The sequence below is a fragment of the Bombina bombina genome, chromosome 1 (assembly GCF_027579735.1).
Source record: "Bombina bombina isolate aBomBom1 chromosome 1, aBomBom1.pri, whole genome shotgun sequence".
Taxonomy (NCBI): Eukaryota; Metazoa; Chordata; class Amphibia; order Anura; family Bombinatoridae; genus Bombina; species Bombina bombina.
In genome coordinates, this window is record NC_069499.1 from 651,957,765 (window position 1) to 651,984,037 (window position 26,273).

At 41.3% G+C, this 26,273-nt stretch overlaps 1 protein-coding gene across 1 annotated transcript in view; it reads right to left on the reverse strand.

Annotated features, from left to right (window-relative positions):
* THOC2 (THO complex subunit 2) overlaps positions 1-26,273 on the reverse strand; it is an 889,387-nt gene that overhangs the window by 159,739 nt on the left and 703,375 nt on the right. Inside the window, 3 exon segments of the mRNA XM_053699115.1 lie at positions 5,625-5,660; positions 7,179-7,237; positions 8,917-9,353. Of these exon segments, the coding sequence (XP_053555090.1) occupies positions 5,625-5,660; positions 7,179-7,237; positions 8,917-9,353 (532 nt within the window).

Consider the following 26,273-nt stretch of genomic DNA (forward strand, 5'->3'; position numbering starts at 1 on the left):
TTAAGGAACTTGCTGATAATCCTTTCTCCAATCCTTCTTGGAGAAAAGACAAAATCCTGGGAATCCTAACTTTACTCCATGAGCAACCCTTGGATTCACACCAAAAAAGATATTTACGCCATATCTTATGATAGATCTTTCTAGTGACAGGCTTACATGCTTGTATCAAAGTATCAATGACTGAATCTGAGAATCCCCGCTTAGATAAAGTCAAGCGTTCAATCTCCAAGCAGTCAGCTGCAGAGAATTTAGATTTGGATGTTGGAAAGGACCTTGAATGAGAAAGTCCTGTCTCAGAGGAAGTTTCTACGGTGGCAGAGAGGACATATCCACTAGAACCGCATACCAAGTCCTGCGTGGCCACGCAGGCACGATCAGAATTACCGAAGCTCTCTCCTGTTTGACCCGAGCAATCACGCGTGGAACGAGAGGAAACGGTGGAAACACATAAGCTAGGCTGAACGACTAAGGTACTGCCAAGGCATCTATCAGTTCGGCCTGGGGATCCCTCAACCTAGATCCGTATCTTGGAAGCTTGGCATTCTGTCGAGATGCCATCAGATCCAATTCCGGTCTGCCCCATCATAGAATCAGAGAGGCAAACACCTCCGGGTGGAGTTCCCACTCCCCAGGATGAAAAGTCGGTCGACTTAAAAAATCCGCCTCCCAGTTCTCTACTCCTGGGATGTAAATTGCCAGATAACAAGAGTGGGCCACCGCCCATTGAATTATCTTGGACACTTCTATCATCGCTAAAGAACTCCTTGTTCCCCCTTGATGATTGATATAAGCTACAGTCGTGATATTGTCCGACTGGAATCTGATATATTTGGCCGAAGCCAACTGAGGCCACGCCTGAAGCGCATTGAATATCGCTCTCAATTCCAGAATATTGATTGGAAGTAGAGCCTCCACCTGAGTCCAGACACCCTGAGCCTTCAGGGAATTCCAGACTGCACCCCAGCCCAGAAGGCTAGCGTCCGTTGTCACTATCACCCACGAGGGTCTGCGGAAACACGTCCCCTGAGATATATGATCCGGCGACAACCACCAAAGAAGAGAGTCTCTGGTCTCTTGATCCAGATTTATCTGAGGAGATAAATTCGCATAGTCCCCATTCCACTGTCTGAGCATGCACAGTTGCAGTGGCCTGAGATGAAAACGAGCAAATGGAATGATGTCCATTGCAGCTACCATTAACCCAATTACTTCCATACACTGAGCCACTGATGGCCGAGGAATGGACTGAAGGGCTCGGCAAGTAATTAGAATCTTTGATTTTCTGATCTCCGTCAGAAATATTTTCATGTCTAGAAGGGAACCCTTGTCCGTGGAACTAGTGAACTCTTTTCTAGGTTCACCTTCCAACTGTGAGTTCTCAGAAAGGACAACACTGTGTCTGTATGAGATTTCGTCAGATGGTAAGTCGACGCCTGAATTAGAATATCGTCCAGATAAGGCACCACTGCTATACCCTGCGGTCTGAGAACCACCAGAAGGGACCCTAGAACCTTTGTGAAGATCCTGGGTGCTGTGGCCAACCCAAAGGGAAGAGCCAAGAACTGAAAATGTTTGTCCAGGAAGGCAAACCTAAGGAACTGATGATGATCCTTGTGAATAGGGATATGAAGGTATGCATCCTTCAAGTCCACGGTAGTCATATATTGACCCTCCTGTATCATTGGTAAGATTATTTGTATAGTCTCCATCTTGAACGATGGAACTCTGAGAAACTTGTTTAGACACTTGAGATTTAAAATGGGTCTGAACGTTCCCTCTTTTTGGAACTGGACGAATAACTCCTATGGTAGAGAGGTCTTTTACACAGCGTAAGAACGCCCCTCTCTTTATCTGGTCTACAGACAATCGTGAAAGATGAAATCTCCCTTTTGGGAGAAAATCCTTGAATTCCAGTTGATACCCGTGGGTCACGATTTCCAATGCCCAGGGGTCCTGAACATCTCTTGCCCAAGCCTGGGCAAAGAAAGAAAGTCTGCCCTCTACTAGATCCAGTCCTGGATCAGGGGCCGGCCCTTCATGCTGTCTTTGTAGCAGCAGCGGGATTCTTGGGTTGTTTACCTTTGTTCCAAGCCTGGTTGGGTCTCCAGACTGACTTGGATTGAGCAAAATTCCCTTCCTGCTTTGTGGAGGAAGAGGAAGCAGAGGGTACTCCTTTAAAATTTCGAAAGGAACGAAAATTATTTTGTCTACCTCTCATCTTAGCAGACTTATCCTGAGGCAAGGCATGATCTTTACCTCCAGTAATGTCAGAAATGATTTCCTTCAACTCAGGCCCGAATAGTGTCTTACCCTTGAAAGGAATAGCTAAAAGCTTAGATTTTGATGACACATCAGCAGACCACGATTTTAGCCATAACGCTCTACGCGCTAAAATGGCAAAACCTGCATTTTTCACAGCCAATTTAGCAATTTGAAAAGCGGCATCTGTAATAAAAGTATTAGCTAGCTTGAGAGCCTTAATTCTATCCAAAATGTCATCTAAAGGGGTCTCAACCTTCAGAGACTCTTCTAAAGCATCAAACCAAAAAAGCTGCTGCAGTAGTCACTGGAACAATGAAAGCTGTAGGTTGTAAAAGAAAACCCTGATGAATAAATAATTTCTTTAGAAGACCCTCTAACTTCTTATCCATGGGGTCTTTGAAAGCACAACTGTCCTCAATAGGTATAGTTGTACGCTTAGAAAGGGTAGATATAGCTCCCTCCACCTTAGGGACCGACTGCCAGGAGTCCCGAATGGTGTCTGATATGGGAAACATTTTCTTGAAAGTTGGAGGAGGGGAAAACGGTATACCCGGTCTGTCCCATTCCTTTTTAATAATTTCTGAAATTCTCTTAGGAACTGGAAAAACATCAGTGTAAGTAGGCACTTCTAGATATTTGTCCATTTTACACAATTTCTCTGGTGGTATCACAATAGGGTCACAATCATCCAGAGTCGCTAAAACCTCCCGCAGTAACAGGCGGAGGTGTTAAAGCTTAAATTTAAAAGACATGACGTCCGAATCTGTATGAGGTAACATATTTCCTGAGTCTGAAAGTTCTCCCTCAGACAGCAATTCCCTGACCCCCAATTCAGAGCCCTGTGAGGGTACATCGGAAATAACCAATAAAGCATCAGAGGATTCAGTATTCACATTAATACCTGACCTACTGAGTTTACCCTGTAACACTGGTAATTTAGATAATACCTCAGTAAGGGTAGTTGACATAACTTGCTACATATCCTGCAGAGTAAAAGAATTAGACGCATTTGAGGTACTTGGCGTCGCTTGTGTGGGCGTTAAAGGTTGTGACACTTGGGGAGAATTGGATGGCATATCCTGATTCTCTTCAGACTGAGAATCATCCTTAGGCACACTTTCCTTAACCATGTTTTCGTGCGCTTAGTGAGCGTGGAGATGGCCCCATCCACCTTGGGAATGGTCCCCCACAACTCTAGCTGGGCCTCCGGGATGGGGAAAAGTTTTTTAAAATGAGAAGGGGAAAAGGAAGAACCTAACCACTCGCACTCGCTCTTTATAATGTTCGCTATCTTGGCAGGAACCGGGAAAGTCTGGGAAACCACCCTGTCCTTGTAAACCTTATCCAACTTAGGAATGGAGGGCTCTTCTGGAAGCTGGGTTGCGGGACCTCTAAGGTAGCCAGCACTTGCCTCAATAAGAAACGCAAGTTCTCCGTTTTAAACCGACAACCAGGTTCCTCCGCTGCCGGAGGTTTAGATGACATGGACTCCGACCCTGAAAGGGCCTCATCCGATGCGTCGGACTGGGCCACGTCATCGTAGCACCCCTCTGGGGCGTCTGACAGAGACAAATCCTGGGTCGGGCCGCTATGAAAAGCTCTACACTTGTGCTTAGCAGAACGTGGTAAAGCATGGATTACCTTAGCGACTGCCGTTTCAAGCTGGTCCGCAAAATCTGGCGACCAAGCAATCTCCCCCGAAGGGGTAACAGTCAGACGCTGGGGCGCTGAATGTGGGATAGGGGACGACATTGGGGAACGCACCTCATGGAACGGAGATCCGTCAGAGGTGGACGGCTCAGTAGTGCTAGACATTCTCTTATGTTTAGAAGTCGTAGCCTTCTCAAGGCATGTGGAACACAGTTCTTGTCTACCAAAACCTCACAATAAACACAGGTATAAGACTTAAAGACAGAGTACCCTATAACGCGTGAGAATCCTCCATATCCTTTAGAAAGATAAGATAGAAACCTTTATAACTACCAATGGCAAGGGCACTCACCACCTCCTATGACCCGGACTGCAAAAACCGCTTCGTCTCCTCCGTCGCAGATCAGATCGGAAGTGAAGAGGCCCCACCCAGTCACAAGGATGTCTACACAGGACCGCCCCTGCCGAGGAGAAAACGCGGCAAAAAAAGACAGTGCAAAATTCCCGGAAGAGAACCTGTCAGTTCCACAAAAAATGCCAGAGCCGCGTCCTTGCACATAACACAGCAATCACATAATAAACTCATCATGTACGTACCCCCGTGTTCAATAATCCCTTTATAGAAATATAACCCCTTGATTCTATAAAGATAAATGTGCCACACTGTGGCCCTGAATTCTGTGTTATCATTATGTAAAAATGAAACGATCTTACCAGAATCGACGCCGTGGAACAGGAACACGGCCCTTCAAGTTGAACAGGTGGTAGCTGCGCTCCTGACATGGACTTGAGAGAAGAAAGCAATATGAGATACTCGTCAATGCCGATTGCTATAGGAGCTGTTAATATATGTCGTTATGGTGTCGCAAAGGGAAGCTCCCTCTGCATCACCGGACTCTAACGTTCACCCAGGCCCTCAACTGAGAAGCTTAAAGGGCTACTTAATCTCCTGTCCCATAGCGAAGGGTAGAACCCCTCATAAGAGACGTCCGATATTCCGGCACCTCTCTGCCACCTCCTGTGACGAAAGGCAAAGAATGACTGGGGGATGAGGGGAGTGGGGGAGGTATTTAAGTCTTTGGCTGGAGTGTCTTTGCCTCCTCCTGGTGGCCAGGTTCTTAATTCCCACTAGTAATGAATGACGCCGTGGACTCTCTTCCCCTTTAGATGGAAATAATACATATCATATATAACACCCATGACCAAGTGCCGACCGCGGGCAAATAGGTTCTATGCTTGTGAACCTGTCCACCTGCAATAATGACATATCTTGCTAGAAAGATTCAAACAGATCACAATTACGTAGCATTAAAAAAAACTCTGATATGCTGATGTTCAAATTTTCTTAAATGGACATTAAACACCTATGCAGGGCCCTCTAATTATGGGTGCAGCCATTTTGAAACCTAAGTTACATTGCAGGTATCTGAAGTAGAGCTACTGCAAGTGCAAGTGGAATGAGGTGAGAGGTAGATTTTAACATGGTGACACCATGGTGGCGGCACATAACCTCAAAACTGAATTTGAGTAGATTACACTAAAAACTTCAAATAAAATAGATCCCAATTCACTAAAGTCTGGGCACCTGAACTTCAAAGTGAAAATAACAAAGGAACTACTATTTTTTTCTATTTTTATTATTGGAGTGGGGGGCATTCTTCATAAAGGAAATGATTTACATTAAAAAAAAGGATTAAAAGAGAGACTCAAACCTTTATTGAAGAATCCTTAAATTCATTGAGGTTGTCCTGTAGAAAATGAATGGAGATGATACGTGAGCTGGCATAGTTGTCAGTTAGCAGATGAGCCATGGTTGTGACCTCGAGATAATACAGCTACTTCCTTTGGGGGAATAAATCTTTTTATGCTGTTATTACGGAATAAATCAAAACAACAGGGAATAGCTAGATATAAATACATTAATTGTGCAATAATAAGAAATCAAAATGAGCCCTAACAAAATGATGTAAAAGATAATAAAAAGTTATCTAAAAAATGTATAAAACTATAGAATTATAACATTATAAAATATTGAGTATTTTATGTGGCATCCATTTTTACAATGGTAGGCCAAAATTGTATAAATTACTGTAAAAATAAAGATACCAGTTAAATAAGTTCATTACGTTTATCTAAGCAGTAGTACAATGTTTAAACGTGTATACTGTAATATTACCTTACCCAAAAACATACTTTAAAAAAAAAAAAAATAGAGAAAAAATTGAATAAATAAAAGAAAAAAGTGCTGGGACAACTAATTCTATCACAGCATATATTTGTAATCCAAACACTGTGCTCCTGAAGTGTTGTTGTTAACTTACAGTTTAAATGGCTCAGAGTTCATCAACACTCACAGATCCCATCTTATTCGGTGACTTAAATTTTTTTTTGTTTAAAAAATAAAATAAAAATATATATATATGAAACTAACATAAAAAAGCACAGATTTAGCTACCCTGAGTCTTCAGTGCAGCACAAGCCCACGATTTTGGTCTGTTTGAAAGCCAAGGTTTGTTTTTTTTCTTGGGTTGAGGAAAGGATAAATGTAGATGCCACATCTGCTTTTATTGTGATGCAGGGATCAACATAGTGAGCATGGAACAGGATTAAAAATAAAACTTGCAGAGAAGATATAACAGAGGCTGCATGCTCGTTCACATTAAGCAACTAGAGGAGGGATGGTAGCCAGACTCTTGTCGGGAACTCCGTTCAGGATTCCTTCTTAGAAGGCACATATCGGTAATGAAGCTCTGCTCAAGAGGCCAGAAGAATTCAGAGGTTTCTTGTATATTCCAGCATTATCGAGGAAATCTTCAGTGTAAATATTTCTTGAAAAATCAGGGTTGAAAAATATATCTTCAATTCAACTCCAAAATGGTTTGATTGTAGCTAATACTCTCAAACAAATTAAAATAAAAAACTGACTGCTTATAAATATTTAGGCACTTCTGTATAAGCTCTCTCTTGCACGAAATCTCTGATTTTCATGCTATTTACAAAAATATATTTGTTAGGTCCTTGAAGATATAGCTTTTTTAATTTTTTATTAAAATATACAGCATAGAAAAATAGTCCAAAATATGTGTAGGAAATACTGCAATTTCAAAATACAAAAAAAGAGGAAAAACGCAAAAACCAAGTGAGAGAAAAATAAACCTCCAGCGATTTCCAGTGGACAAGTGGCACCAAGCTTGAAGGAAGATGAATGCTGATACTCCACACAGGTGTGCCTATTATGGATACAGCCTTCCTCATGCTATACTAACCTTTACTGCAGAGGAATGAGATGGAGAAGAATGCGTATCAACTTTTCGCCGTTTTTGTTCTGAGGGGAGGAAAAAAAAATTAGTGAACACACACACATTTTTTGTATTTTAGTTTTAACAAATGTTATAGGCACAGCAATTGTGAACACGTATTTAAAAAATAAAATAAATAAAAATCTGCATTTCTTACAAGACCTTCCCACAGTATAGATAATCAATAAAAACATAAAAAGCACACATTTTCTTTCATGATTCAGATTGTGTGAAATAAAAAAATAAACACTTTTCAATTTACTGCTATTTTCAAGCTGACTTCATTCTCTTGGTATCCTTGGTTTAAAAGCAAGTAGGAAGGCGTAGAAGGGCACATGACTGAAGCAATATATCACAGCCGTTTAATACAATCGGAAGAACACTAAGTGTCAGCTGTGTTTCCTGGCATTTACTGCTCCAGAAATGAGCACACTACCTACCGAGGTGTCTCTTCAACAAAGAATAGCATAAGAACGAAGCAAGAACAATAGAAGTAAAGTGGTGTGGGGGGGGGGGGGGATGTTCCCCTAAGTGTATGTTCTGTCTGAATCGTGAAAGAAAAATGTTGCGTTTCATGTCCCGATTCAGGTAGATCTTGTAATTTTAAAACAACTTACTATTTTACTTTTTTGTTTTAATTTGTTTTGTTCTCTTGGTATCCTTTGTTGAAAGGGATACCTAGGTAGATTAAGGAGCTGATGATTGGTGGTTGCACATATGTGCCTCATGTTATTGGCTCACCCAGTACATTCAAGCTAGATCCAAGTAGTGCATTGCTGCTTCGTCAACAAAGCATACCAAGAGAATGAAGCAAATTAGATTACAGAAGTAAATTGGAAAGTTGTTTAACTGCAATATCTAAATGAAATGAATCGTAAAACCAAAATTTTTGGGTTTCATGTCCCTTTAAGGTAAACAAGTATAGGTTGACCTAAAATTCCTTAAGATCAATGTGTTTTACTAGAATATATTTAACATTCTAGACATACTGGGCAAGCAAGTAGAAAGGTTGTGTGTGAGAGAAGATGGTTATTGCAAGTGTTGACGAGAAGTAAAGAAAGCATGAACAGATATGGCATAGAATGTACAGTGCAGTGCAGTAAGTCGGCAAATGAAAGAACATAAAATGGAAGAACATAAAGTGAGTTCCAAAGTAAAATGCATTTGCACAAAGACTTTTTGACCAGTCAATACAGTAGATTTGCATAATCAACAAATGCATGATAAGAAGACAATGCAATAGCACTTAGTCTGAACTTCAAATGAGAAGTAGATTTTTGTTAAATAAATTTCAAAGTTATGTCTATTTCCACTCCCCCTGTATCATGTGACAGCCATCAGCCAATCACAAATGCATATACATATATGCTGTGAACTCTTGCACATGCTCAGTAGGAGCTGGTGACTAAAAAAGTGTAAATATAAAAAGACACTGCACATTTTGTTACTGCAAAATACACTGTTGAAGTACCGCTCAGAACCCTGCAGAGTACTGCTTGCCCCGAGCGGAAACTGCAGCAGATCCAATCAGCGGCACTAGTTGCACAACCCTGCAGTGTAACTAGAACTGCTAATTAGGTCTGTGTGTCCTGAGAAGTACTTTAACTGGGTGTTTAAAATCACAAATTAGAGTGTGTTTTTTTTATTTTTGTATTATTATAATGTCCCTTAAAGAGAAAAGGAGAACAAAAAAAAAAGAACATACCCCTTTCAGATTCCGACATATCAGATCGAGGAACAGGGGACTTCAAGGACCCAGTTATAACAGTTTTGTCAACTCCTTTAGAGCTCTCCTTCGATTTGCTTTCCTTAACAACTTCTCTCTCTCTTGACGGCTCCTTTTCTCTTTCCTTCTCCGCAGCCAGTTTTGTCTCAGTGCTTACTGTAACAGACTTAGATTTTTCTTCCTTCTGGATCTTTTCTTCTTTCTTGATTTTCTCCTTTTCTTTTTCAGCTTTAGGAGTCTTCTCCTTAGTGTCACGTTGCTTCTCATCTTTGTTTGTCTTATCTTCCTTCACTTTATCTTTTCCATCCTTCCCTGGTGCCTTGGTTTCTTGAAGTGCAACTGGAGTTTTCTCTTTTTTCTCTCTTTCTTTTTCTTTCCCGTTTTTGTCTTTTTCATCTTTTTCTTTTATAACTTTGCTGCAAAGACGAATAACTGATATTAATTATAGAAAATTACCCAACCCAAATGTTTACAGTGGTACAAAAAAAAAGTTGCAAGTCACTAGAAGAATTTATTTTAACTAAGAAATGTTTCCTTATCAGCTTAGTAAATATTTTTTTTAAAAAACAAAAACAAATTTTCTCTATGGAAATGCTAAGTTAATTCAGAATGGATTTTGTCAAAAACAGAATTTATGTTTACCTGATAAATTACTTTCTCCAACGGTGTGTCCGGTCCACGGCGTCATCCTTACTTGTGGGATATTCTCTTCCCCAACAGGAAATGGCAAAGAGCCCAGCAAAGCTGGTCACATGATCCCTCCTAGGCTCCGCCTACCCCAGTCATTCGACCGACGTTAAGGAGGAATATTTGCATAGGAGAAACCATATGGTACCGTGGTGACTGTAGTTAAAGAAAATAAATTATCAGACCTGATTAAAAAAACCAGGGCGGGCCGTGGACCGGACACACCGTTGGAGAAAGTAATTTATCAGGTAAACATAAATTCTGTTTTCTCCAACATAGGTGTGTCCGGTCCACGGCGTCATCCTTACTTGTGGGAACCAATACCAAAGCTTTAGGACACGGATGAAGGGAGGGAGCAAATCAGGTCACCTAAATGGAAGGCACCACGGCTTGCAAAACCTTTCTCCCAAAAATAGCCTCAGAAGAAGCAAAAGTATCAAACTTGTAAAATTTGGTAAAAGTGTGCAGTGAAGACCAAGTCGCTGCCCTACATATCTGATCAACAGAAGCCTCGTTCTTGAAGGCCCATGTGGAAGCCACAGCCCTAGTGGAATGAGCTGTGATTCTTTCGGGAGGCTGCCGTCCGGCAGTCTCGTAAGCCAATCTGATGATGCTTTTAATCCAAAAAGAGAGAGAGGTAGAAGTTGCTTTTTGACCTCTCCTTTTACCAGAATAAACAACAAACAAGGAAGATGTTTGTCTAAAATCCTTTGTAGCATCTAAATAGAATTTTAGAGCGCGAACAACATCCAAATTGTGCAACAAACGTTCCTTCTTTGAAACTGGTTTCGGACACAGAGAAGGTACGATAATCTCCTGGTTAATGTTTTTGTTAGAAACAACTTTTGGAAGAAAACCAGGTTTAGTACGTAAAACCACCTTATCTGCATGGAACACCAGATAAGGAGGAGAACACTGCAGAGCAGATAATTCTGAAACTCTTCTAGCAGAAGAGATTGCAACTAAAAACAAAACTTTCCAAGATAATATCTTAATATCAACGGAATGTAAGGGTTCAAACGGAACCCCCTGAAGAACTGAAAGAACTAAATTGAGACTCCAAGGAGGAGTCAAAGGTTTGTAAACAGGCTTAATTCTAACCAGAGCCTGAACAAAGGCTTGAACATCTGGCACAGCTGCCAGCTTTTTGTGAAGTAACACAGACAAGGCAGAAATCTGTCCCTTCAGGGAACTTGCAGATAATCCTTTTTCCAATCCTTCTTGAAGGAAGGATAGAATCTTAGGAATCTTAACCTTGTCCCAAGGGAATCCTTTAGATTCACACCAACAGATATATTTTTTCCAAATTTTGTGGTAAATCTTTCTAGTTACAGGCTTTCTGGCCTGAACAAGAGTATCGATAACAGAATCTGAGAACCCTCGCTTCGATAAGATCAAGCGTTCAATCTCCAAGCAGTCAGCTGGAGTGAAACCAGGTTCGGATGTTCGAACGGACCCTGAACAAGAAGGTCTCGTCTCAAAGGTAGCTTCCAAGGTGGAGCCGATGACATATTCACCAGATCTGCATACCAAGTCCTGCGTGGCCACGCAGGAGCTATCAAGATCACCGACGCCCTCTCCTGATTGATCCTGGCTACCAGCCTGGGGATGAGAGGGAACGGCGGGAACACATAAGCTAGTTTGAAGGTCCAAGGTGCTACTAGTGCATCCACTAGAGCCGCCTTGGGATCCCTGGATCTGGACCCGTAGCAAGGAACTTTGAAGTTCTGACGAGAGGCCATCAGATCCATGTCTGGAATGCCCCACAGCTGAGTGACTTGGGCAAAGATTTCCGGATGGAGTTCCCACTCCCCCGGATGCAATGTCTGACGACTCAGAAAATCCGCTTCCCAATTTTCCACTCCTGGGATGTGGATAGCGGACAGGTGGCAGGAGTGAGACTCCGCCCACAGAATGATTTTGGTCACTTCTTCCATCGCTAGGGAACTCCTTGTTCCCCCCTGATGGTTGATGTACGCAACAGTTGTCATGTTGTCTGATTGAAACCGTATGAACTTGGCCCTCGCTAGCTGAGGCCAAGCCTTGAGAGCATTGAATATCGCTCTCAGTTCCAGAATATTTATCGGTAGAAGAGATTCTTCCCGAGACCAAAGACCCTGAGCTTTCAGGGATCCCCAGACCGCGCCCCAGCCCATCAGACTGGCGTCGGTCGTGACAATGACCCACTCTGGTCTGCGGAATGTCATCCCTTGTGACAGGTTGTCCAGGGACAGCCACCAACGGAGTGAGTCTCTGGTCCTCTGATTTACTTGTATCTTCGGAGACAAGTCTGTATAATCCCCATTCCACTGACTGAGCATGCACAGTTGTAATGGTCTTAGATGAATGCGCGCAAAAGGAACTATGTCCATAGCCGCTACCATCAACCCGATCACTTCCATGCACTGAGCTATGGAAGGAAGAGGAACGGAATGAAGTATCCGACAAGAGTCTAGAAGCTTTGTTTTTCTGGCCTCTGTCAGAAATATCCTCATTTCTAAGGAGTCTATTATTGTTCCCAAGAAGGGAACCCTTGTTGACGGAGATAGAGAACTCTTTTCCACGTTCACTTTCCATCCGTGAGATCTGAGAAAGGCCAGGACGATGTCCGTGTGAGCCTTTGCTTGAGGAAGGGACGACGCTTGAATCAGAATGTCGTCCAAGTAAGGTACTACAGCAATGCCCCTTGGCCTTAGCACAGCTAGAAGGGACCCTAGTACCTTTGTGAAAATCCTTGGAGCAGTGGCTAATCCGAAAGGAAGCGCCACGAACTGGTAATGCTTGTCCAGGAATGCGAACCTTAGGAACCGATGATGTTCCTTGTGGATAGGAATATGTAGATACGCATCCTTTAAATCCACCGTGGTCATGAATTGACCTTCCTGGATGGAAGGAAGAATAGTTCGAATGGTTTCCATCTTGAACGATGGAACCTTGAGAAACTTGTTTAAGATCTTGAGATCTAAGATTGGTCTGAACGTTCCCTCTTTTTTGGGAACTATGAACAGATTGGAGTAGAACCCCATCCCTTGTTCTCTTAATGGAACAGGATGAATCACTCCCATTTTTAACAGGTCTTCTACACAATGTAAGAATGCCTGTCTTTTTATGTGGTCTGAAGACAACTGAGACCTGTGGAACCTCCCCCTTGGGGGAAGTCCCTTGAATTCCAGAAGATAACCTTGGGAGACTATTTCTAGCGCCCAAGGATCCAGAACATCTCTTGCCCAAGCCTGAGCGAAGAGAGAGAGTCTGCCCCCCACCAGATCCGGTCCCGGATCGGGGGCCAACATTTCATGCAGTCTTGGTAGCAGTGGCAGGTTTCTTGGCCTGCTTTCCCTTGTTCCAGCCTTGCATTGGTCTCCAAGCTGGCTTGGCTTGAGAAGTATTACCCTCTTGCTTAGAGGACGTAGCACCTCGGGCTGGTCCGTTTCTACGAAAGGGACGAAAATTAGGTTTATTTTTTGCCTTGAAAGGCCGATCCTGAGGAAGGGCGTGGCCCTTACCCCCAGTGATATCAGAGATAATCTCTTTCAAGTCAGGGCCAAACAGCGTTTTCCCCTTGAAAGGAATGTTAAGTAGCTTGTTCTTGGAAGACGCATCAGCCGACCAAGATTTCAACCAAAGCGCTCTGCGCGCCACAATAGCAAACCCAGAATTCTTAGCCGCTAACCTAGCCAATTGCAAAGTGGCGTCTAGGGTGAAAGAATTAGCCAATTTGAGAGCATTGATTCTGTCCATAATCTCCTCATAAGGAGGAGAATCACTATCGACCAGCCTTTATCAGCTCATCGAACCAGAAACATGCGGCTGTAGCGACAGGGACAATGCATGCAATTGGTTGTAGAAGGTAACCCTGCTGAACAAACATCTTTTTAAGCAAACCTTCTAATTTTTTATCCATAGGATCTTTGAAAGCACAACTATCCTCTATGGGTATAGTGGTGCGTTTGTTTAAAGTGGAAACCGCTCCCTCGACCTTGGGGACTGTCTGCCATAAGTCCTTTCTGGGGTCGACCAAAGGAAACAATTTTTTAAATATGGGGGGAGGGACGAAAGGAATACCGGGCCTTTCCCATTCTTTATTAACAATGTCCGCCACCCGCTTGGGTATAGGAAAAGCTTCTGGGAGCCCCGGCACCTCTAGGAACTTGTCCATTTTACATAGCTTCTCTGGGATGACCAACTTGTCACAATCATCCAGAGTGGATAATACCTCCTTAAGCAGAATGCGGAGATGTTCCAACTTAAATTTAAATGCAATCACATCAGGTTCAGCCTGTTGAGAAATGTTCCCTGAATCAGTAATTTCTCCCTCAGACAAAACCTCCCTGGCCCCATCAGACTGGGTTAGGGGCCCTTCAGAGATATTAGTATCAGCGTTGCCATGCTCTTCAGTATCTAAAACAGAGCAGCCGCGCTTACGCTGACAAGTGTTCATTTGGGCTAAAATGTTTTTGACAGAATTATCCATTACAGCCGTTAATTGTTGCATAGTAAGGAGTATTGGCGCGCTAGATGTACTAGGGGCCTCCTGAGTGGGCAAGACTCGTGTAGACGAAGGAGGGAATGATGCAGTACCATGCTTACTCCCCTCACTTGAGGAATCATCTTGGGCATCATTGTCATTATCACATAAATCACATTTATTTAAATGAATAGGAATTCTGGCTTCCCCACATTCAGAACACAGTCTATCTGGTAGTTCAGACATGTTAAACAGGCATAAACTTGATAACAAAGTACAAAAACGTTTTAAAATAAAACCGTTACTGTCACTTTAAATTTTAAACTGAACACACTTTATTACTGCAATTGCGAAAAAACATGAAGGAATTGTACAAAATTCACCAAATTTTCACCACAGTGTCTTAAAGCCTTAAAAGTATTGCACACCAAATTTGGAAGCTTTAACCCTTAAAATAACGGAACCGGAGCCGTTTTAAACTTTAACCCCTTTACAGTCCCTGGTATCTGCTTTGCTGAGACCCAACCAAGCCCAAAGGGGAATACGATACCAAATGACGCCTTCAGAAAGTCTTTTCTAAGTATCAGAGCTCCTCACACATGCGACTGCATGCCATGCCTCTCAAAAACAAGTGCGCCACACCGGCGCGAAAATGAGGCTCTGCTTATGCTTTGGGAAAGCCCCTAAGGAATAAGGTGTCTAATACAGTGCCTGCCGATATTCTTATATCAAAATACCCAGATAAAATGATTCCTCAAGGCTAAATATGTGTTAATAATGAATCGATTTAGCCCAGAAAAGTCTACAGTCTTAATAAGCCCTTGTGAAGCCCTTATTTATGATCGTAATAAACATGGCTTACCGGATCCCATAGGGAAAATGACAGCTTCCAGCATTACATCGTCTTGTTAGAATGTGTCATACCTCAAGCAGCAAGAGACTGCATACTGTTCCCCCAACTGAAGTTAATAGCTCTCAACAGTCCTGTGTGGAACAGCCATGGATTTTAGTTACGGTTGCTAAAATCATTTTCCTCATACAAACAGAAATCTTCATCTCTTTTCTGTTTCTGAGTAAATAGTACATACCAGCACTATTTCAAAATAACAAACTCTTGATTGAATAATAAAAACTACAGTTAAACACTAAAAAACTCTAAGCCATCTCCGTGGAGATGTTGCCTGTACAACGGCAAAGAGAATGACTGGGGTAGGCGGAGCCTAGGAGGGATCATGTGACCAGCTTTGCTGGGCTCTTTGCCATTTCCTGTTGGGGAGGAGAATATCCCACAAGTAAGGATGACGCCGTGGACCGGACACACCTATGTTGGAGAAATAAGATCTCCACAAAAGAGGGGATTGAAAACATGACGCATTCAAAACCAGGCTATATTACTTTGAATTGTAGTTGTGATCTGTCATTTTCCTTTTAAATAAATATGAAGGACCCGCTCTGTGCAGCCTCCTCCCAAGTATTTGTAATAAAAGAAGCCACCAAGTAATATGTAGTAAATTAATCGGTTTTCAATAGGACATCAAATGACATAAAAATCCATGGCTAGGTCAAACTGTTCAATATGGTAAGATTTAGACTATCACTGAGACATCAATGTCTTCTGCAAAATCATAATAGTAAACATTTTCCCTGAGACTCTCAATTCACTTTCTCAGAAACACATTGCTATCCTGTGCATCATACAATCTCTAAAACGTCAAAATATGCATCAAATAATTCACGTTGCTGCTCATTACTGCCCTCCCTTTGTTAACACGTTACATGTTTGTGTTAACATAGAACAAATTTTCTGTATAAACAAAGTTTAAAGGGACAGTCTACACCATTGTTTTAAAAGATAGATAATCCCTTTATTACCCATTCCCCAGTTTTGCATAACCAACACAGTTATATTAATATACTTTTACCCTCTGTGATTATCTTGTATCTAAGCCTCTGCAAACTGCCCCTTTATTTCAGTTCTTTTGACAGATTTGCAGTTTAGCCAATCAGTGCCTGCTCCCAGATAACTTCACGTGCACGAGCACAGTGTTATCTATATGAAATACATGAACTAACACCCTCTAGTGGTGAAAAACTGTTAAAATGCATTCTGAAAAGAGGTGGCCTTCAAGGTCTAAGAAATTAGCATATGAACCTCCTAGGTTAAGCTTTCAACTAAGAATACCAAGAGAACAAAGCAAAATTGGTGATAAAAGTAAATTGGAAAATTGTTTAAAATTGCATGCTCTATCTGAATCATGAAAGTTTATTTTGGCCTAGACTGTCCCTTTAAGTGAAGTCATCAATATATAATGAGTTTCAATAGAAGTTTTTTGTATATCAAATTTAAATAGCACTAATATTTGATCACCAGCCCTGCACGGCAAAGAACAAAAACCTAATTTAATTCATTCTTACCCAAAAAAATTAATTTCTTTCATGGTGGTAAGATTCCAAAATCCATTACTCCTGGGAATTACCATAGCTGCCACTGGGAGGAGTCAAAGATTGTCAAACTCTATGGTTGTTAGTCTGACATATAGCCAAGCAAAAAAAAAAAAAAGGTAGGAAAAGAAACAAGAGCCAACAAATATAGGGAAAAAAAGGATGTGCCACTAAAGAAAACCATCACCAAAAAATATATCAGGGTAGGGTCTTGAGGGCGCTTACCACCATGAAAGAATTTAATCAGGTAAGCATCAATTGTTTTCTTCATAAAGGGGGTGAGTCAACGATCCATTAACTCCTGGAAACCAATACCAAAGCTAAGGAGAGTCCACGAGTAATGACAAGTTAGGGCGGGATAAAAAAACATTTTTTTCCATACAGAAACTAAATCCACAACCCTCAAAAGAAAATTATTTTTTTATGCAATTAAAATAACCAACAGAAAAAAAAGATGAAACAAAAGCCTGTAGGACTTTTCTACAAAAGAAGCAAAAACCTTAAAATTATTGAATTTAGCAAAACAAAGTAGACCAAGTAGCTGCCTTTCAAATTTGATCAACAGAAGCCTCATTCTTGAAAGCCCAAGACGAAGCCACTGATCTCATAGATTAAAATCCATTTTATCAAAAGTTTAAACCAAGAAACCAAAGATACAGCAGAAGCTTTCTGTCAATGCATAGAACCAAATAAAATAAACAAACAAACTAGAAGTTTGTCAGAAATCATTAGTAATACTAACATTATATTTTAGGGCTCCAAATGCAAATTGTTTAGAAGCGCCTCACAATAATGATTAGGACACAAAGAGGGAACAGCAATCTCCCTGCTTATATTATCCAAGGACACAACATTAGGAAAGGAAAAAAAAAAAACTTTGTTTTTAAAACTGCTGTACCTTGATGAAAAACATAATTTGTGCTTACCAGATAAATTCCTTTCCTTCCGGATAGGGAGAGTCCACGGCTTCATTCCTTACTGTTGGGAAATACAACACCTGGCCATCAGAAGGAGGCAAAGACACCCAAGCCAAAGGCTTAAATATCCCTCCCACTTCCTTATTACCCCAGTCATTCTGCCACGGGAAAGAGGAAAAGTAGGAGAAACATTAGGGTATAAATGGTGCCAAAAGTATAAAATAAATAATAGGGGACCGCCCATAGACACGAAAAAAACGGGCAGGGGCCATGGACTCTCCCTATCCTTAAGGAAAATAATTTATTTGGTAAGCATAAATTATGTTTTCCTTCCTAAGATATGGAGAGTCCAGGGCTTCATTCCTTACTGTTGGGAAAACTATACCCAAGCTCCAGAGGACACTGAATGAATAACGGGAGGGAATAAAAAGGAAGAGGCGGACCCTATTCTCAGGGCACCACAGCCTGCAAAACTTTTCTCCCGAAAGCTGCTTCAGCTGAAGCAAAAAATTCAAACCTGTAAAATTTTTAAAAAGTATGTAAGGAGGACCAGGTAGCCGCCTTACAAATCTGATCTATAGAGGCCTGTTTCTTAAAGCCCAAAGAGGAAGCAACTGCTCTAGTGCAATGAGCCGTTATCCTATCAGGAGGACGATGTCCCACTGTCTCGTAAGCTAAACGGATGACACTCTTTAACCAAAAAGATAGGGAAGTCGAAGTAGCCTTCTGCTCCTTACGCTACCCCGAATAGACAACAGAGAGGAAGATTGTCTAAACTCCTTAGTAGCCTAAAGATAGAACATTAAGGTGCAAACCACATCCAAATTAATTGTGAAGTAAGCGATCCTTCAATGAAGAAGGATTAGGACACAAGGAAGGAACCACAATCTCCTGATTTATGTTGCGATCTGACACAACTTTAGGAAGGAAACCTAATTTAGTACGTAAAACACGTTTTAAAATAAACCGTTACTGTCACTTTAAATTTTAAACTGAACACACTTTATTACTGCAAATGTGAAAAAGTATGAAGGAATTGTTCAAAATTCACCAAAATTTCACCACAGTGTCTTAAAGCCTTAAAAGTATTGCACACCAAATTTGGAAGCTTTAACCCTTAAAATAACGGAACCGGAGCCGTTTTTATATTTAACCCCTTTACAGTCCCTGGTATCTGCTTTGCTGAGACCCAACCAAGCCCAAAGGGGAATACGATACCAAATGACGCCTTCAGAAAGTCTTTTCTATGTATCAGAGCTCCTCACACATGCATCTGCATGTCATGCTTCCCAAAAACAAGTGCGCAATAGAGGCGCGAAAATGAGACTCTGCCTATGATTAGGGAAAGCCCCTAGAGAATAAGGTGTCCAATACAGTGCCTGCCGGTTATTTTACATAATTCCCAAGATTAAAATAATTCCTCAAGGCTATGGAGTATAAAATATGCTTATATATAAATCGTTTTAGCCCAGAAAATGTCTACAGTCTTAAAAGCCCTTGTGAAGCCCTTTTTTTCTTTCTGTAATAAACATGGCTTACCGGATCCCATAGGGAAAATGACAGCTTCCAGCATTACATCGTCTTGTTAGAATGTGTCATACCTCAAGCAGCAAAAGTCTGCTCACTGTTTCCCCCAACTCAAGTTAATTCCTCTCAACAGTCCTGTGTGGAAACAGCCATCGATTTTAGTAACGGTTGCTAAAATCATTTTCCTCTTACAAACAGAAATCTTCATCTCTTTTCTGTTTCAGAGTAAATAGTACATACCAGCACTATTTTAAAATAACAAACTCCTTGATTGAATAATAAAAACTACAGTTAAACACTAAAAAGCTCTAAGCCATCTCCGTGGAGATGTTGCCTGTACAACGGCAAAGAGAATGACTGGGGAAGGCGGAGCCTAGGAGGGATCATGTGACCAGCTTTGCTGGGCTCTTTGCCATTTCCTGTTGGGGAGGAGAATATCCCGCAAGTAAGGATGACGCCGTGGACCGGACACACCTATGTTGGAGAAAACTGCCTTATCTGCATGAAAAATCAGATAAGGGGGCTCACATTGCAATGCAGAGATCTCAGAAACTCTGACGCGCAGAGTTTGAGTCCACGGAATGCAGAGGCTCAAACGGAACCGGTTGCAAAACACGAAGAACAAGATTTAGGCTCCAAGGAGGAGCCTCAGATCTAAACACAGGTCTGATCCTAATCAGAGCCTTAACTAAGGACTGCACGGCTGAAAGCTCAGCCAGTCTCTTCTGCAATAAAACCGACAGGGCCGAAATCTGTCCCCTAAGGGAACTAGCAGAAAGGCCCTTCTCCAACCCATCCTGGAGAAAAGATAAGATCCTGGCAAACTTAACTCTGTACCAGGAAAAACCAAGCTCTACATACCAGAATAAGTAGGTCCTCCACACCTTGTGAGTAACTGGTATCAATGACACTCTAAGAGAAACCTCTCCTGGCTAAGACTAAGCGTTCAATCTCCACGCAGTCAGCCTCAGAGAATCTAGATTTTGATGAACAAATGGACCTTGTATCAGCAGGTCTCTGCGACAAGGTAACTCCCACTAGATCCGCGAACCACATCCTTCGCGGCCACAATGGAGCAATCAGGATTACTGATACCAGCTCCTGCTTGATGCGGGCAGTAAAGGAGGAAAAAAACATAATTTATGTAAGAACTTACCTGATAAATTCATTTCTTTCATATTAACAAGAGTCCATGAGCTAGTGACGTATGGGATATACATTCCTACCAGGAGGGGCAAAGTTTCCCAAACCTTAAAATGCCTATAAATACACCCCTCACCACACCCACAAATCAGTTTAACGAATAGCCAAGAAGTGGGGTGATAAGAAAAAAGTGCGAAGCATATAAAATAAGGAATTGGAATAATTGTGCTTTATACAAAAAAATCATAACCACCACAAAAAAGGGTGGGCCTCATGGACTCTTGTTAATATGAAAGAAATGAATTTATCAGGTAAGTTCTTACATAAATTATGTTTTCTTTCATGTAATTAACAAGAGTCCATGAGCTAGTGACGTATGGGATAATGAATACCCAAGATGTGGATCTTTCCACACAAGAGTCACTAGAGAGGGAGGGATAAAATAAAGACAGCCAATTCCTGCTGAAAATAATCCACACCCAAAATAAAGTTTAATGAAAAACATAAGCAGAAGATTCAAACCGAAACCACTGCCTGAAGTACCTTTCTACCAAAAACTGCTTCAGAAGAAGAGAATACATCAAAAAGGTAGAATTTAGTAAAAGTATGCAAAGAGGACCAAGTCGCTGCTTTGCAAATCTGATCAACTGAAGCTTCATTCCTAAACGCCCAGGAAGTAGAAACTGACCTAGTAGAATGAGCTGTAATCCTCTGAGGCGGAGTCTTACCCGATTTAACATAGGCAAGATGAATTAAAGATTTCAACCAGGATGCCAAAGAAATGGCAGAAGCTTTCTGGCCTTTTCTAGAACCAGAAAAGATGACAAATAGACTAGAAGTCTTTCGGAAAGATTTAGTAGCTTCAACATAATATTTCAAAGCTCTAACAACATCCAAAGAATGTAACGATTTCTCCTTAGAATTCTTAGGATTAGGACATAATGAAGGAACCACGATTTCTCTACTAATGTTGTTGGAATTCACAACCTTAGGTAAAAATTCAAAAGAAGTTCGCAACACCGCCTTATCCTGATGAAAAATCAGAAAAGGAGACTCACAAGAAAGAGCAGATAATTCAGAAACTCTTCTGGCAGAAGAGATGGCCAAAAGGAACAAAACTTTCCAAGAAAGTAATTTAATGTCCAATGAATGCATAGGTTCAAACGGAGGAGCTTGAAGAGCTCCCAGAACCAAATTCAAACTCCATGGAGGAGAAATTGACTTAATGACAGGTTTTATACGAACCAAAGCTTGTACAAAACAATGAATATCAGGAAGAATAGCAATCTTTCTGTGAAAAAGAACAGAAAGAGCAGAGATTTGTCCTTTCAAGGAACTTGCGGACAAACCCTTATCTAAACCATCCTGAAGAAATTGTAATATTCTCGGAATTCTAAAAGAATACCAAGAAAAATGATGAGTAAGACACCAAGAAATATAAGTCTTCCAGACTCTATAATATATCTCTCTAGATACAGATTTACGAGCCTGTAACATAGTATCAATCACAGAGTCAGAGAAACCTCTTTGACTAAGAATCAAGCGTTCAATCTCCATACCTTTAAATTTAAGGATTTCAGATCCGGATGGAAAAAAGGACCTTGCGACAGAAGGTCTGGTCTTAACGGAAGAGTCCATGGTTGGCAAGATGCCATCCGGACAAGATCCGCATACCAAAACCTGTGAGGCCATGCCGGAGCTATTAGCAGAACAAACGAGCATTCCCTCAGAATCTTGGAGATTACTCTTGGAAGAAGAACTAGAGGCGGAAAGATATAGGCAGGATGATACTTCCAAGGAAGTGATAATGCATCCACTGCCTCCGCCTGAGGATCCCGGGATCTGGACAGATACCTGGGAAGTTTCTTGTTTAGATGAGAGGCCATCAGATCTATCTCTGGAAGCCCCCACATTTGAACAATCTGAAGAAATACCTCTGGGTGAAGAGACCATTCGCCCGGATGCAACGTTTGGCGACTGAGATAATCCGCTTCCCAATTGTCTACACCTGGGATATGAACCGCAGAGATTAGACAGGAGCTGGATTCCGCCCAAACCAAAATTCGAGATACTTCTTTCATAGCCAGAGGACTGTGAGTCCCTCCTTGATGATTGATGTATGCCACAGTCGTGACATTGTCTGTCTGAAAACAAATGAACGATTCTCTCTTCAGAAGAGGCCAAAACTGAAGAGCTCTGAAAATTGCACGGAGTTCCAAAATATTGATCGGTAATCTCACCTCCTGAGATTCCCAAACTCCCTGTGCCGTCAGAGATCCCCACACAGCTCCCCAACCTGTGAGACTTGCATCTGTTGAAATTACAGTCCAGGTCGGAAGAACAAAAGAAGCCCCCTGAATTAAACGATGGTGATCTGTCCACCACGTTAGAGAGTGTCGAACAATCGGTTTTAAAGATATTAATTGATATATCTTCGTGTAATCCCTGCACCATTGGTTCAGCATACAGAGCTGAAGAGGTCGCATGTGAAAACGAGCAAAGGGGATCGCGTCCGATGCAGCAGTCATAAGACCTAGAATTTCCATGCATAAGGCTACCGAAGGGAATGATTGAGACTGAAGGTTTCAACAAGCTGTAATCAATTTTAGACGTCTCTTGTCTGTTAAAGACAGAGTCATGGACACTGAATCTATCTGGAAACCCAGAAAGGTTACCCTTGTTTGAGGAATCAAAGAACTTTTTGGTAAATTGATCCTCCAACCATGATCTTGAAGAAACAACACAAGTCGATTCGTATGAGACTCTGCTAAATGTAAAGACTGAGCAAGTACCAAGATATCGTCCAAATAAGGAAATACCACAATACCCTGTTCTCTGATTACAGACAGAAGGGCACCGAGAATCTTTGTGAAAATTCTCGGAGCTGTAGCAAGGCCAAACGGTAGAGCCACAAATTGGTAATGCTTGTCTAGAAAAGAGAATCTCAGGAACTGAAAATGATCTGGATGAATCGGAATATGCAGATATGCATCCTGTAAATCTATTGTGGACATATAATTCCCTTGCTGAACAAAAGGCAATATAGTCCTTACAGTTACCATCTTGAACGTTGGTATCCTTACATAACGATTCAATAATTTTAGATCCAGAACTGGTCTGAAGGAATTCTCCTTCTTTGGTACAATGAAGAGATTTGAATAAAACCCCATCCCCTGTTCCGGAACTGGAACTGGCATAATTACTCCAGCCAACTCTAGATCTGAAACACAATTCAGAAATGCTTGAGCTTTCACTGGATTTACTGGGACACGGGAAAGAAAAAATCTCTTTGCAGGAGGTCTCATCTTGAAACCAATTCTGTACCCTTCTGAAACAAGGCTCTGAATCCAAAGATTGTGAACAGAATTGATCCAAATTTCTTTGAAAAAACGTAACCTGCCCCCTACCAGCGGAACTGGAATGAGGGCCGTACCTTCATGTGAACTTAGAAGCAGGCTTTGCCTTTCTAGCAGGCTTGGATTTATTCCAGACTGGAGATGGTTTCCAAACTGATACTGCTCCTGAGGACGAAGGATCAGGCTTTTGTTCTTTGTTGAAACGAAAGGAACGAAAACGATTGTTAGCCCTGTTTTTACCTTTAGATTTTTTATCCTGTGGTAAAAAAGTTCCTTTCCCACCAGTAACAGTTGAAATAATAGAATCCAACTGAGAACCAAATAATTTGTTACCCTGGAAAGAAATGGAAAGTAGAGTTGATTTAGAAGCCATATCAGCATTCCAAGTCTTAAGCCATAAAGCTCTTCTGGCTAAGATAGCTAGAGACATAAACCTAACATCAACTCTAATAATATCAAAAATGGCATCACAGATAAAATTATTAGCATGCTGAAGAAGAATAATAATATCATGAGAATCACGATTTGCTACTTGTTGCGCTAGGGTTTCCAACCAAAAAGTTGAAGCTGCAGCAACATCAGCCAATGATATAGCAGGTCTAAGAAGATTACCTGAACACAGATAAGCTTTTCTTAGAAAGGATTCAATTTTTCTATCTAAAGGATCCTTAAACGAGGTACCATCTGACGTAGGAATGGTAGTACGTTTAGCAAGGGTAGAAATAGCCCCATCAACTTTAGGGATTTTGTCCCAAAATTCTAACCTGTCAGGCGGAACAGGATATAATTGCTTAAAACGTTTAGAAGGAGTAAATGAATTACCCAATTTATCCCATTCTTTGGAAATCACTGCAGAAATAGCATTAGGAACAGGAAAAACTTCTGGAATAACCGCAGGAGCTTAAAAAACCTTATCCAAACGTATAGAATTAGTATCAAGAGGACTAGAATCCTCTATTTCTAAAGCAATTAGTACTTCTTTAAGTAAAGAGCGAATAAATTCCATCTTAAATAAATATGAAGATTTATCAGCATCAATCTCTGAGATAGAATCCTCTGAACCAGAAGAGTCCAAAGAATCAGAATGATGGTGTTCATTTAAAAATTCATCTGTAGAGAGAGAAGATTTAAAAGACTTTTTACGTTTACTAGAAGGAGAAATAACAGACAAAGCCTTCTTTATGGATTCAGAAACAAAATCTCTTATGTTATCAGGAACATTCTGCACCTTAGATGTTGAGGGAACTGCAACAGGCAATGGTACATTACTAAAGGAAATATTATCTGCTTTAACAAGTTTGTCATGACAATTATTACAAACAGCTGGAGGAATAGCTACCAAAAATTTACAGCAGATACACTTAGCTTTGGTAGATCCAGCAGGCAGTGATTTTCCTGTAGTATCTTCTGGCTCAGATGCAACGTGAGACATCTTGCAATATGTAAGAGAAAAAACAACATATAAAGCAAAATAGATCAAATTCCTTATAAGACAGTTTCAGGAATGGGAAAGAATGCCAAATATCAAGCTTCTAGCAACCAGAAGCAATGGAAAATGAGACTGAAATAATGTGGAGACAAAAGCGACGCCCATATTTTTTAGCGCCAAATAAGACGCCCACATTATTTGGCGCCTAAATGCTTTTGGCGCCAAAAATGACGCCACATCCGGAACGCCGACATTTTTGGCGCAAAATAACGTCAAAAAATGACGTAACTTCCGGCGACACGTATGACGCCGGAAACGGAAAAGAATTTTTGCGCCAAAAAAGTCCGCGCCAAGAATGACGCAATAAAATGAAGCATTTTCAGCCCCCGCGAGCCTAACAGCCCACAGGGAAAAAAGTCAAATTGATAATTCAATGCATAATCCCAAATATGAAACTGACTGTCTGAAAATAAGGAAAGTTGAACATTCTGAGTCAAGGCAAATAAATGTTTGAATACATATATTTAGAACTTTATAAATAAAGTGCCCAACCATAGCTTAGAGTGTCACAGAAAATAAGACTTACTTACCCCAGGACACTCATCTACATGTTTGTAGAAAGCCAAACCAGTACTGAAACGAGAATCAGTAGAGGTAATGGTAAATATAAGAGTATATCGTCGATCTGAAAAGGGAGGTAAGAGATGAATCTCTACGACCGATAACAGAGAACCTTATGAAATAGACCCCGTAGAAGGAGATCACTGCATTCAATAGGCAATACTCTCTTCACATCCCTCTGACATTCACTGCACGCTGAGAGGAAAACCGGGCTCCAACTTGCTGCGGAGCGCATATCAACGTAGAATCTAGCACAAACTTACTTCACCACCTCCCTTGGAGGCAAAGTTTGTAAAACTGATTTGTGGGTGTGGTGAGGGGTGTATTTATAGGCATTTTAAGGTTTGGGAAACTTTGCCCCTCCTGGTAGGAATGTATATCCCATACGTCACTAGCTCATGGACTCTTGTTAATTACATGAAAGAAATATATAAGAGTTTGAACCTCCAGGGCACTGCTACTGCATCAAATAATTCCGCTTGGGGATCCCTCAAACTCGACCCGTACCTGGGTAGCTTGGTATTGAGACGTGACGCCATGAGATCTATCTCCAGAGTCCCGCACTTGCTGCATATCTCTGCAAACACCTCGCGATGGAGAGACCATTCCCCTGGATGGAAGGATTGCCTGCTGAGAAAATCCGGAACGAACACCCAGAATGTGGATCGCTGACAGCGAACAGCTGTGGGCCTCCGCCCACTCCAGAATCTGAGATACTTCCTTCATAGCCAAGGAACTTCTCGTTC